Genomic DNA, 12,577 nt, shown 5'->3' with positions numbered 1-12,577 from the left:
ATAGACTCAAGCGTATCTTGCCTAAATTTATTGCTGGGAACCAATCAGCGTTTGTGGCGGATAGATTGCTCATTGAAAACGTTCTTCTTGCAACAGAGCTGGTAAAGGACTATCACAAAGATAATATCCCTACTAGGTGTGCGATGAAAGTGGATATCTCGAAAGCATTTGACTCAGTCCAGTGGTCTTTCCTGTTTAATGTTTTAAGTGCTCTGCAATTCCTTCCTGTTTTTATCCATTGGATCTCGCTATGCGTCACTACAGCTTCTTTCTCGGTTCAGGTGAATATAGAACTCGCAGGTTATTTTCGCAGAGCTCGGGGACTGCGTCAAGGCTGCTCGCTCTCACCCTACCTGTTTGTCATTTGTATGGATGTTCTATCTAAGATGTTAGACAAAGCTGCTGGTCTACAGGACATCGGGTACCACCCGCGTTGTAAGAACCTCCATTTAACAGACCTTTGCTTTGCAGACGACCTCATGATATTATCGGATGGAAAGCTCAGATCAGTTGATGGTATAGTCCAGGTGTTGAATCTCTTTGCTAAGCGGTCCGGCCTAATGATTATTATGGAGAAAAAGACTTTGTATCTTGGTGGGGTTTCATCGGACAACAGGGAAATCTTGGGCAATCGGTATAGTTTTGGCTTGGGACAGCTCCCTGTTCGATATCTTGGACTCCCATTGCTCTCTCGAAGACTCACTCCAGCGGATATTACCCCTTTATTTGACCAAGATAGAAACAGAGTAAAAACGTGGACGGTACGCACCCTCTCTTTTGCAGGTCGTCTTGATCTCATACGTTCGGTGCTGTGGAGCACAGCAAGTTTCTGGATGAGTGCATTTAGGCTTCCTCGGGAAAGTCTTCGAGAGCTAAATAGTATATGTTCTGCTTTCTTATGGTGAGGTCCGGATCTGAATACAAAAAAGGCAAAGTTATCCTGGTCTGATGTGTGTAAACCCAGGTGTGAAGGGGGTTTAGGTTTGAGATCTTTGGAAGAGACAAATGATGTTAGTTGTTTAATGTTGATATGGCGGTTGGTCTCTGGTGGGACGTCGTTATGGTTCCAATGGTCTCGAATGAATTTATTTAAGGAAGGCTGTTTCTGGTCGGTAAAACCTGCATCACTCTCGGTGATGTGAGCCAAAATAGGGGTGAGTCGATAGCTGGTCTAAAGGACCTCTCTAACTAACTCGGATAGGATGGAGATGAATGATGGATCGAAGTTCGCCACACAAAGTTGCGGAATGACTTTGTGACAAGAACACAAATCAATATCTAAGTGAATCACACACAAAGATAAATATTCAACTTGTTTTCTAAAGGAATCACACATAATAGAAAAGACAAGTAAAACAAAAGCCTAAGCTTCAAAGTGAGAAAACTCTCCCTTTTATTTTTTAAAAAATATTCTATCTTTACAATGAAGGGTAACATGAGCTTATATAGGCTCAATTTACAAATCAATAACATAAATACAAAATAAGTCAAATTAATTGCATAAATAAATCAAGAATAAATTTGAGAGATTTTATCAATCATCATTGATGGAGATTAGTTCTTTGTATCAAGACACTTTCTTGATGTAGCCATGAATTGATTGTCTTCTAGAAACTTCTTTATAATTTGATCTTGATTTTCCTTGAACCAATTCTTGATAAGTTGATATATCTAGGATTGCATCACTCTCTCCTTCTTGAAAAGGTTTTGTCCCCAAAACTAAAACCAAAGTTTGCATTTTTGTTTTTTTTATATTGAAAAATAGAATGAAGACAAAGCAAAGTTTTTTTTTTCAAAGAAAACTGAAATTCAAAAAAATCAAAACAAAGTTATTTTGTAATTTTTTTTATTCGAATTAAATAAAATAAAATATTTTTTTCAAATAAAACCGAAATTCAGCAAATAAAAAGAATTTTTTTTTGTACTATTTTTTTTAAACGATTTAAATAAAACAAAAATGATTTTTTTTTCAAATAAAGCTAAAATGAAACAATAAGAGATATGAGCTTTTAGCTCTAATACCAAAATGATGTGAGCCAAAATAGGGGTGAGTCGATAGCTGGTCTAAAGGATCTCTCTAACTAACTCATATATGATGGAGATGAATGATGGATCGAAGTTCGTCACACAAAGTTGCAGAATGACTTTGTGATAAGAACACAAATCAATATCTAAGTGAATCACACACAAAGATAAATATTCAACTTGTTTTCTAAAGGAATCACACACAATAGAAAAGACAAGTAAAACAAAAGCCTAAGCTTCAAAGTGAGAAAACTCTCTCTTTTATTTTTCCAAAAATATTCTATCTTTACAATGAATCCAAAAATATTCTATCTTTACAATGAAGGGTAACATGAGCTTATATAGGCTCAATTTACAAATCAATAACATAAATACAAAATAAGTCAAATTAATTGCATAAATAAATCAAGAATAAATTTGAGAGATTTTATCAATCATCATTGATGGAGATTAGTTCTTTGTATCAAGACACTTTCTTGATGTAGCCATGAATTGATTGTCTTCTAGAAACTTCTTTATAATTTGATCTTGATTTTCCTTGAACCAATTCTTGATGAGTTGATATATCTAGGATTGCATCACTCGGGCTCCTGGATGTGGAAATGTTTGTTGAAGTATAGAGACTTGGCGAAAACTTTTGTTAAGGTGGAGGTAAAAAATGGGCCTCTCACTTCGTTCTGGTATGATAACTGGTCGGCTCAAGGGTATCTGTTAGACAAATCTGGACCAAGAGGCATGATTGATTTGGGGATAAAAGAACATATGACTCTCCATGATGCATGGCATAGTAGAAGGTGACGGGTTCACCGTATGGGGATGTACAATGACATCGAAGATGCTCTGTATCAAGCGTATCAGACTAGAATCCTTTCTCAGTCAGATCGTGTCTTATGGCGAGGTAAATGTGATGCTTATAAAGCTACGTTTTCTACTAGGGACACCTGGAACTATATACGAACCACTTCAAACCTCGTTGCTTGGCATAAGGGTGTTTGGTTTGCTCATGCAACACCAAAATATTCTTTTTGCACTTGGCTTGCAGCACACAACCGTCTATCGACAGGGGATCGGATGATCACTTGGGGTAATGGTTGTAATGGGGGCTGTGTGTTTTGCTCTATTCAGGTGGAGACGAGAGACCACTTGTTTTTCTCTTGTCCATATTTTGCTGCAGTTTGGTCAGGTATCGCCCAACCTCTATATAAGACTCGCTTCAACACCTCTTGGCTGCCGCTACTTGATTTTATCTCAGGAACTCCGGCTTATCGGGTGTATGACTTTTTAATCCGATACACGTTCCAATTTACTGTATACTCTGTTTGGCGGGAAAAAAACGCCCAGCGACACGGGGAGGCTCCGACTTCTGAGCAAACTCTTATTGGTTGGCTCGACAAGCAAATTAGAGCTCAGCTGCTAGTTGTTGAAAGAATGGGCAATCGACGATATGGTGGGGGTCTTCAGTCATGGCTGGCCACAAGATACTAATGCGATAGTTTATACTATGATAAGACTGGTTTATTTGTCTCTAATCAAATATTCTTTCAAATGAAGCAGATGTAAAACAATATTTTTCTTTTGAATATAATTTAATATTTATTATAAAAAAAAAAAATAATAATAATAATAATAATATTGGTTGACTTTTCTATGCACGAGACATCGGTAAACCATTACTTTGTCTATCGAGTGGTATGGTAACCTCCATCTCATCAATGGGAGATTTGTCAAACGGTCTTATATATATTTGAAGTATTCAAATCAAGATTAGTTCAATTGGTTCGATCATTATCATCAAATACTAATACATTAGCACTAGTTGATTTATTTCGTGAAACAAGTTACTGCAAACATTAGCACTAGTTGATTTTATTTTAAAATATTTCTCGTCTTTTTGATTTGAAAGAACCATTTTTAGAGTTAGAATATACTAACACAACTTTTAGTTTTCAATTTGTGACTTGAATAGTTTTCGACTTAGTATTAAGTTAATATGTAGACATTTTCATAAGATATTTTAAATAAGAATTACTCTATAATCGTGCTAAGGTGATGAGTCGTTGACTGTTCAAAGTTTCTAGTTATTTTCTTTGAAACAAGATACTATTCATCACCTCTGCCTATATAGTACCATTCGTCTCTCTCAAATGGAGTTGGGAACATCAATGGAGAATCAAAACGACGTCGCGATATTACTAGCAAAGCATGTCATCGCCACTGTTGGCAACGGCTCCAACCTTGTCTTCTCACCAATGTCAATCAACATTTTGCTCTGCCTTATTGCCGCTGGTTCCAACTGTGTCACCAAACAACAAATCCTATCATTCCTCATGTCACCTTCACTGGATCACCTCGACACAGTCTTGGACAAGACCGTATATGTTGCCTTCGCTGATGGAATGAATAGAAGTGACTTGCACTTATCTATGGCTTATGGTGTCTGGATCGACAAATCTTTCTCCTTCAAACCTTCCTTTAAAGAGCTTTTGGAGACCTCCTATAAGGCTACTTGTAGTCAAGTTGACTTCGCAACCAAGGTAACTTCTCTATGTTTTTTTGTAATTCTTTTTAAACTTTTTTGCCTCAAATTCTTGGGTAATATCAATGTTTCATGAGTTTCCAACTTGAAATTAATTAGCAATTTGTTAGAATTTTGCTATGAGTAATGTTGTCACTTTGTTGTAGGAAATTAATTACTACAATACCCGTCAATTAGTGTTTGTTAACAAATTAGGTGCAATGTGTATTAACTTATCTTCTGTCTCTAATGTAGTAATGTTTATCAGATACTTGTAGTAGTTTTTTTGTTATTGCAAATGAGTCATTTGAAATGAGGTAGTTATATAACCAAAAATTTCCTAATGACGTACGACATAGAACAACATATTTTGTATTGGTACCATCGTATTTTTTGTTACACTGGATTTTTGGAATGTTTGGTTAATTTATTGTTCACTTATGTTGAAGCCTGCTGAAGTGATTAATGAAGTGAATACATGGGCTGAACTCGACACTAATGGACTCATCAAGCAGATGCTTTCACACGATTCTATCAAAAGTATCCGTGAAAGTACGCTAATACTTGCAAATGCAGTGTACTTCAAAGGAGCTTGGAGCAAAAGATTTGATGCAAAGTTAACAAAAAGTAACGATTTCCATCTCCTTGATGGCACCACTGTGAAAGTCCCCTTCATGACCAATTACAAGAAGCAATACCTAGAATACTATGATGGTTTCAAAGTTTTGCGTCTTCCTTATATAGAGGATCAACGTCAATTCGCCATGTACATTTATCTTCCTAATGATAAAGATGGATTACCTACTCTGCTTGAGGAAATAGGCTCCAAACCGGGATTTCTTGATAACCATATTCCACGCCAACGTTTATTAGTTGAAGATTTCAGAATTCCAAAGTTTAAATTCTCTTTCGAGTTTAACGCTTCGGATGTTTTGAAGGAAATGGCGCTGACTTTACCATTTACACATGGTAGTATAACTGAGATGGTTGATTCTTCTTCCATTGCTGATAATATGCACGTCTCAAAAATTATCCACAAAGCTTTCATTGAGGTGGATGAAGAGGGAACTGAAGCTGCAGCCGTTTCTGTTGCTTCCATGACAAAAGACATGTTGTTGATGGGAAATTTTGTAGCTGGCCATCCATTTCTTTTCACAGTGAGAGAAGAGAAGAGTGGAGTGATTTTGTTCATGGGTCAAGTTCTTGATCCTTCAAAACACTAATCGAACTGGTTTATTGTATTTTGTGTGTATAATTCACTGAATTTGGTTTGTAAAACAGCAACTGTATTTATACATCAATCAGATTAAAGTACGTAACGAGTATCCAAAAATTCAAACACACCCACACATGCCTAGCCAACTACGAATTATCTTCATTAATCATTCTGATAGGGGTACACCAGGTACGATATATCTGATTTGGGTTTTAATTATTAACTAAATGGGTTGGGTTCTACATTTTGGGTACGTTAAATGAAATTAGGATCTTAACTACCCAATAATATTTTGCGACTACATGTTTAGTGAAAATGAAAAGTAAAGATGTTACTAATGTGAAGTACGGTACCTGTAAAAGAACCGCAGAGAATTGCTTTTTAATCCCCCCTATATGTTTAGGAAGAGAATTGCTTTTTAATCTCCCCTATACAACAGCTTTTTACATTAGAAAACTACATTATATACATGTCTTACATAGTAATGTATAGTTTCATGTTTTGAATGATATCCTTCTTTTGTTATAAATTTCATACATTTTAGACTCACGTTATCAAAGGTGGCCAGTACTAGCATATATGAGAAAGTAAGAACTGAATGCCGAAGTTTAAGAAACAAATCTTAAACCAAAAAAAAAATCATCTCAAACTATATTAACCTAGAATATTCTCCATATTCTTTAAGAATCTAAAAAAATGATAATTAAAAACGATAATTTAGGTACAAGATAATTTTACTATACCTTTTAAGTTTTAACGAACAAAAAAATGATCTTTACTTTACAAAAAGGTTTTTGAGAATATGCCACAAAATTAAACCATTATACATTGCCGCATGTAAAAGTCTTTTTATCCATTTTTTCCATAAGCTCAAAGGCATTTATAAAAAGCAAAAGAGAGAGAGACTCCACAAAGACTTCTCTCATAACCAAAAAAAACAAAAAGTTCTTCTTCTTCAATCTTCATCAATGGCGACGCGTAAGAGCTATTACCAAAGGCCGAGTCATCGCTTCCTTCAAACAGATCGGTCTTCTTACAACGATTCAGAGTTCGAGTTCGAGGAGTCTGATCTCTACTCCACCCGCTCCGATTCACCTGATTTTCGTCATAAACTCTTCGCATCATCGAACCGTAGATCGTCTCCGTCTCCGGCTACCGTGAAAACCACTACTTCGTCGCTTCCGATGAACGTACCGGATTGGTCTAAGATTCTAGGGAAAGAGAATCATAGTCACCATGTCAGGAGAAAAAGCATCGAAAACGACGAAGACGGCGGAGGAGGAGAGTTATTGCCGCCGCATGAGTATTTGGCGAAGACGAGAATGGCTTCGTTCTCGGTGCATGAAGGTGTTGGGAGGACTTTGAAAGGGAGAGATATGAGTAGGGTTAGAAATGCAATTTTGGAAAAGACTGGGTTTTTGGATTAATTTCTCAAAAGTATAAGGTTCTCTTTTTTTTTTTTTCTTTGGAGAATTTTGATAATTTTACTTTTGTTAAACTTTTTTTTTACTAAATAACTTGATGAGAAGAAGAAGGCATAGAATATTTCTAGATTATGCCTTCTTTTATTTTATTATAATTTTCGGAATATTTTAAAGTTTTCAATGTTGAGTATTTTTGAGATTATGAGATTTTTATTTTCCAAGCAAAGAAGTTTTGTAATCATAATTGTACTAGAAATTTCCGAATCGGGAAAACTCGTACGAGATAAAGTTGAGGGTACTTGACGAACATAAAATTTTTGTTGGGGTAAAAATCGAAAATATAATAGGAAATAGGGGAAAAGAGAATTATTATTGGTGGGGTTTATGGGTTTGATGTGGGTGGGGTTGGTGAGAAAAGTAGAGGTTACAAATTACATGAAAGTGACCCATTTTATTTATTTATATTTTTTGCACACAAAGAATTATTCTGTGATAATTGAAAATGACAAGATGTAAAAACTAAAGCCCTCTAGACACTTACCTGAGGTCTCTCCATAACGTGATCAGTGAGTGCCCTCATATAGGGGAGATTAAAAAGCAAATCTCTTCCTAAACATCGGAAAAAACAACATCGGAAAAAACAACTCTCCCATCCCATCTCCGATCACTGCAAGAAAACAATAAAATTGGTTGTATAGTCTGCTCCGAACATGGCTAGGTTTTGAATGGTTGTATAGTTTGCTCTCTAGACCGGACTAAAATTAGTCCACACTTAATTTACCATTCATAATTGCGTATCAGTTTACATCGTTGCATACTAAAAATCTCTATACTATTATGCATCTAAGCATACAACTCCATAGCATTATAAATTCACGATTATTCTGCATTTTTTATTCCACTTATCAAAAGCTCCATACCAATATATGGATATGCATTTTTCATTCCACTTTTCAAAAGCTCCATACCAAAATATTGATATGCATAGTCCGGTCTACACCATACCATACAACCATTCAAGCAAACTGATATATAACCTCATTTAATTGTAAAATCTAAATCAAACCAATATTTAATTTTCCTTAAATAAAAGTATACAAATTTTGTTTCCTTTATTTTTTTTTGTTTTTTTAATTTAATTTTGATTTTTTAAAAAAAGTAAAATAATAAATAGAATATTCTGAGTGATTGAGAGAGAAGGAGGTGAATACAAAGGTTCACCCTTAGCGGTGGTGAACCTAAGTATTTATCATTTGAAAATCGAATATCAGATTAATGGACCATAATTTGGACTTTTTTTGTTTTTGGGACACAAATACAAGAGCAATCCAATAAGCAACCCTCAGTGGATATGCTCTAACCATTATGAAAGTCTTGTATGCACTGTGTTTGGTTCCTCTTCATCATTTTTCTCAACATCGCCAGACTTTTTTATTCATCGACGTAGGATTTGTCTCCTCGTTTTTTCTGATTGATATAATTAAATAGATGATGAAGGTGACATAGCTGTGAAGGAAAAAACTATAGAAACCAAAATAGACAAAGTCAATAAGCTAATGAATAAAAAAACTGATGAACGTCCATTATTGTGTGTAAAAAAAGTAAATCTTAGAAAAGCAAAATCTGAATTTGTGTTGTCTTGTGTTTCATCTTTCTGTCGGATATAAATCCTAATATACTATCAATCATCGAAACTGATTTTTCTGAGGAAAGGAATAGTAGAAGTGTTGTGGGCTTAGATTTGAGATGAGAGTGGAGGATGTAGTCAAGACGAACTGATTAAAATGATGGAAAGTAAAACGGCTTTAACTTCAGAAATTTATAAGAAGTATGAAAACCCTAATATTATTTGGTATCTTGAGAAGTCGAGAACTAAAGAATTTGTTTTTTAGTGTTGATGACATGGCAACTGGAGAAGCATTGTTAAAAAAGCTGATGTTAACACATGGAGAAGATTTGTTCTAGATTTGCGACAAAAAAGTTAATAACTATTTGGTCGTAGCAAATTTTTCCATCGTCTAAGTGTTGCAAAATGCTACAAATTAGAGACAACATAATTTGTGGGCAAATGCTACTATTTGCTACGATTTACTGTATATGTTTGATACACAAAGCAACTGAATGCTACCTAACTATTAGCTTCATATAGCCACGAATTTGCCAGGTAAATGTCCGTGGATTAGTAGCCACATTAACTAATATGTGGCCTCGTCATATAGTTTTAATAATAAAAAAATTTGGAGATTATAGATTAAATTAAAATATCAAAACAATTTGTTTAAAAAATGCTTTAACGGAAAAAGGTTTTTGCTCCCCGCCGCTCTCCTCCGCCGTCGCTCTCCTCCGCCGTCGCTCTCCTCCGCCGCCGCTCTCCTCCGCCACCTCTCTGCCACCTCTCCGCTGCTCTCTTTGTTTCGCTGAATAGATTCTTCTCTATATGCATTCCCTTCTTTGGATCCTAAAAAATAAAAGAAAATCCAATTGTTTTTTTGTTGATTTGAGAAGTAAAAACGAGACATAATAGTTCTCTCCTTTAGCTTAGCACACTGTGAAGTAAGCTAGATACATTCCTGGACAAAACATAATAAGAAACTCAACACCAAATGGAGGATAATTAGAAACAAAAGCATCTAATGTTGAGTATAATCCAAAACCTCAGATTTTAACTTAAGCAAGTGCTGAGTCGTTGAAATTTCTTGCAGAGACTCTCACATTTTTCCTTTATTCTCCTTCAATTGCTCATTGCATTGATGCAACTGAGAAGCCAAAAACAAAAATAAAAAACCCAAAATTTACACATAATCTTCTTAAGAATACCAATCAACAAAGAATAAGAATTCACAAATCATGACCTTATCGGAGACTTCAGCATTCTCTGTTTTCTGCTCATATCAGACAATTTCGCTTGTTCATACTCGGGCAGTACTCAACCATTGCTGCAAACTAGGGTTTCCCCAACAAAATCGATTTAGCAACGAAATAAATCTAAGAAAAATAAAAAAAGAATACAAAGAGAGCTTTATCAATTGAGTGTTGTTCCGTAGTATACTAACCAGAGTTCGTGAAAGACGTCTTTATCGATTGCCAAAGTGTCTTCGTCCGCAATGTCTGAAACTCGAGAGGAGAAGAGGAGACAACGACTCCGACACGGTGTGGAGCAAAACCAACAGTGGAAGCGAAGGAACAAGATCTGAGAGGCGAATCTCCGGCGAGCTCATAACACGACACGAACATACCTAGTAGACAGCGGTGACTACAGCAAGACGGAAACCCAGATCTAGCGACGTCACTGGAAAACGACTCTTTGGTGGTTGTGAGAGAGAGAAGCGGCTAGGGCGAACTCAGTTTTTAGAAGAAGTAAAAGAAAGAAAATGGTTTCTCTCACGAACATATTAACTGTCTCTTTTTGTTATAAGTGTGTCTTTTTATCTTCATAAATTATTTTTTCCAAATTAATTTTAGGGAGGTTTACTCAACTAGCGTAGAAAAGATCAGAAATGACTAGAATGTCATTTTTTTATAGAATATTTAATGACATATAAACCCTTTAGGAAGTGAGTTAATAAAAAAAAATTACGAGTGTGCCATTACAAAGTTTTACCACCTCATTGTTTTTATGACAACTGTTCAAAGTTTTTGGGGGAAAAACTCCTGCTCATTTAATCGATTGAGAAATATCAGTGATGACAGACAAAATAAAAGCAAGGAGAGTTATTGTTATCGGTAGAGATATTAGATAGATATATTGTAATGATGATAGAATTATGATTTTTTGATAGAGATATTACTACAATGGTGACAGATTTAATAGGTTTATGTCGAATAGCAGTTTTGTTTGACAGATTTATATAGTCATTATGGTAGACATATACACTGAGATAGATTTATATGACAGATATAGTTTTACGAGATGGTAGATCTTTTCATACTGTTAGATATAATAAAAAGCGATAGATTTATGAGTTAATGTAGTGGTAGACATATTTTTTACTGAAATAACAAAAGTTAGGTAGAGTTATACATGTAGGCGTGATAGAGTTAATGTGTTTGACAGATTTATATATATATAGACCTGATAAATTTATACTATTGATGTTTTAGGTCAAAACAAAGCATTTTACTAAATATGCTGCGTTTTTACTTAATATTAGGCTTATATATGATTTTAATTGATAATAAGATTGTCAAATAAGGTAGTGCAATGGTTATATATAGGTCGTTTAAAAGTGTTTCAAATCTACGGTTCAAACCTTAGCAGTTGGCAAAAAAAAAATTTTTGTAAAACTTAATTGAAAATGGTAAATTCATAATTTGCTCAGGTCACCTACTTCCCAAAAACCCTAGCGGCCGCTACACATTTCCTGCATTTTGTTCTTCAGATTTTTTTGTTTCTTTTTTTTCCCGTCACTTTCTCTCATTCTTGTCCAAAAAGCTTAAATACACTTTTCATTATGAGTTTTTTGCCAAAATTTTACTAATATGATCTTTTTCCGATTTTTAAGCGATTTTGACTAACTCACGATGGCTAACCTCCGCCTCCTCGTTGCGTTAACGGCCGCCGTCGCCAAATTAGTTGCTAAACTCCGAATCATAAGAATACCACCTGATGTTGCAAAGAATCCAGTGATGGTTTGTTGCAACGAATCATGTTTTTATTCATGTGTTATCCAAGACAGTTTTTATTATGCAAACTGGGACATGTGAACAATTAAAATGATTGGAAAATCTCCCAAAACCAATTCAAAACTAAACATTAAAATTGGCATTTTAATCGAATCTATCATCACAAAAATATAAATATTTGGTGTGATTCTTCTCATTAATTTTCTCTTATAATATGAGCAAAATAATTTGTTTATATCTTTGATTTTAATCCTTTTGCTTTTTTACTAATGGCATGAAGTATATAACACAAAAATTAAAAGGTTTATTTTTTTTATTATAATGGCATGATTGTAAATAACAGTTTAACCTAAAGCTTTAATGTCTTTTTCCAAATTATATGTGTTGTTTGAGTAAAAGTTTGGTTGGAAGTGTTGTTTGAGTAAATAAACAACTTATAAGTGTTGTTTGAGTACTTTTCTCTTAATTTTACATAGCGTTTCAAAACAATACAAAATATATACTATAGTTGAAAAAAAGTTTTTAAAACTAAAATATGACCAACTAACCATAGAGTTTGACACAGTACAATAGTGACCACATTTTTTTGTTTCTTGAAGAGGAAGAGATTTGTGTAAGAGATATAAGAGTGAGCACATTTTTTTGCTAAATGTTATGTCGAGAGATTTTGAGTGTGAGGGTTTTCTTGTTTTATTCTCTTTTTTTTGGTCAAACAAATAACTTTTAATAAGTTAAACTATACTGAAACAAAATATTTTGGGGTCAAAATTTTCT

The 12,577-nt window shown here is 34.5% G+C and overlaps 1 protein-coding gene, 1 long non-coding RNA gene and 1 other non-coding gene across 4 annotated transcripts; 2 read left to right on the top strand and 1 right to left on the bottom strand.

Annotated features, from left to right (window-relative positions):
* The first annotated feature begins 4,169 nt into the window (after positions 1-4,169).
* LOC104790775 (serpin-Z4-like) lies at positions 4,170-5,865 on the top strand. The gene is made up of 2 exons (XM_010516560.2): positions 4,170-4,559; positions 4,990-5,865. The coding sequence occupies exons 1-2, from the start codon at positions 4,170-4,172 to the stop codon at positions 5,761-5,763; spliced, it is 1,164 nt and encodes a 387-aa protein (XP_010514862.1). The 3' UTR covers positions 5,764-5,865.
* A 629-nt stretch (positions 5,866-6,494) lies between these two features.
* LOC104790774 (protein S40-4) lies at positions 6,495-7,406 on the top strand. Its single transcript, XR_015559539.1, has one exon. It is a non-coding gene; the product is annotated as a protein S40-4 (transcript).
* A 1,831-nt stretch (positions 7,407-9,237) lies between these two features.
* Positions 9,238-10,599, bottom strand: LOC104790772 (uncharacterized). Of its 2 annotated transcripts, none has more exons than XR_768817.3 (4): positions 10,234-10,599; positions 10,033-10,123; positions 9,835-9,936; positions 9,238-9,750 (listed from the first exon to the last, which is right to left on the bottom strand). It is a non-coding gene; the product is annotated as an uncharacterized LOC104790772 (long non-coding RNA). The 2 variants fall into 2 exon arrangements; XR_768816.3 differs by having other exon boundaries at positions 9,238-9,638.
* Positions 10,600-12,577: the final 1,978 nt, after the last annotated feature.

This window comes from Camelina sativa, chromosome 6 (genome assembly GCF_030686135.1).
Source record: "Camelina sativa cultivar CO46 ecotype springtype chromosome 6, ASM3068613v1".
NCBI classification, from domain to species: domain Eukaryota; kingdom Viridiplantae; phylum Streptophyta; class Magnoliopsida; order Brassicales; family Brassicaceae; genus Camelina; species Camelina sativa.
This window is presented reverse-complemented; position numbering and strand designations above follow the sequence as displayed.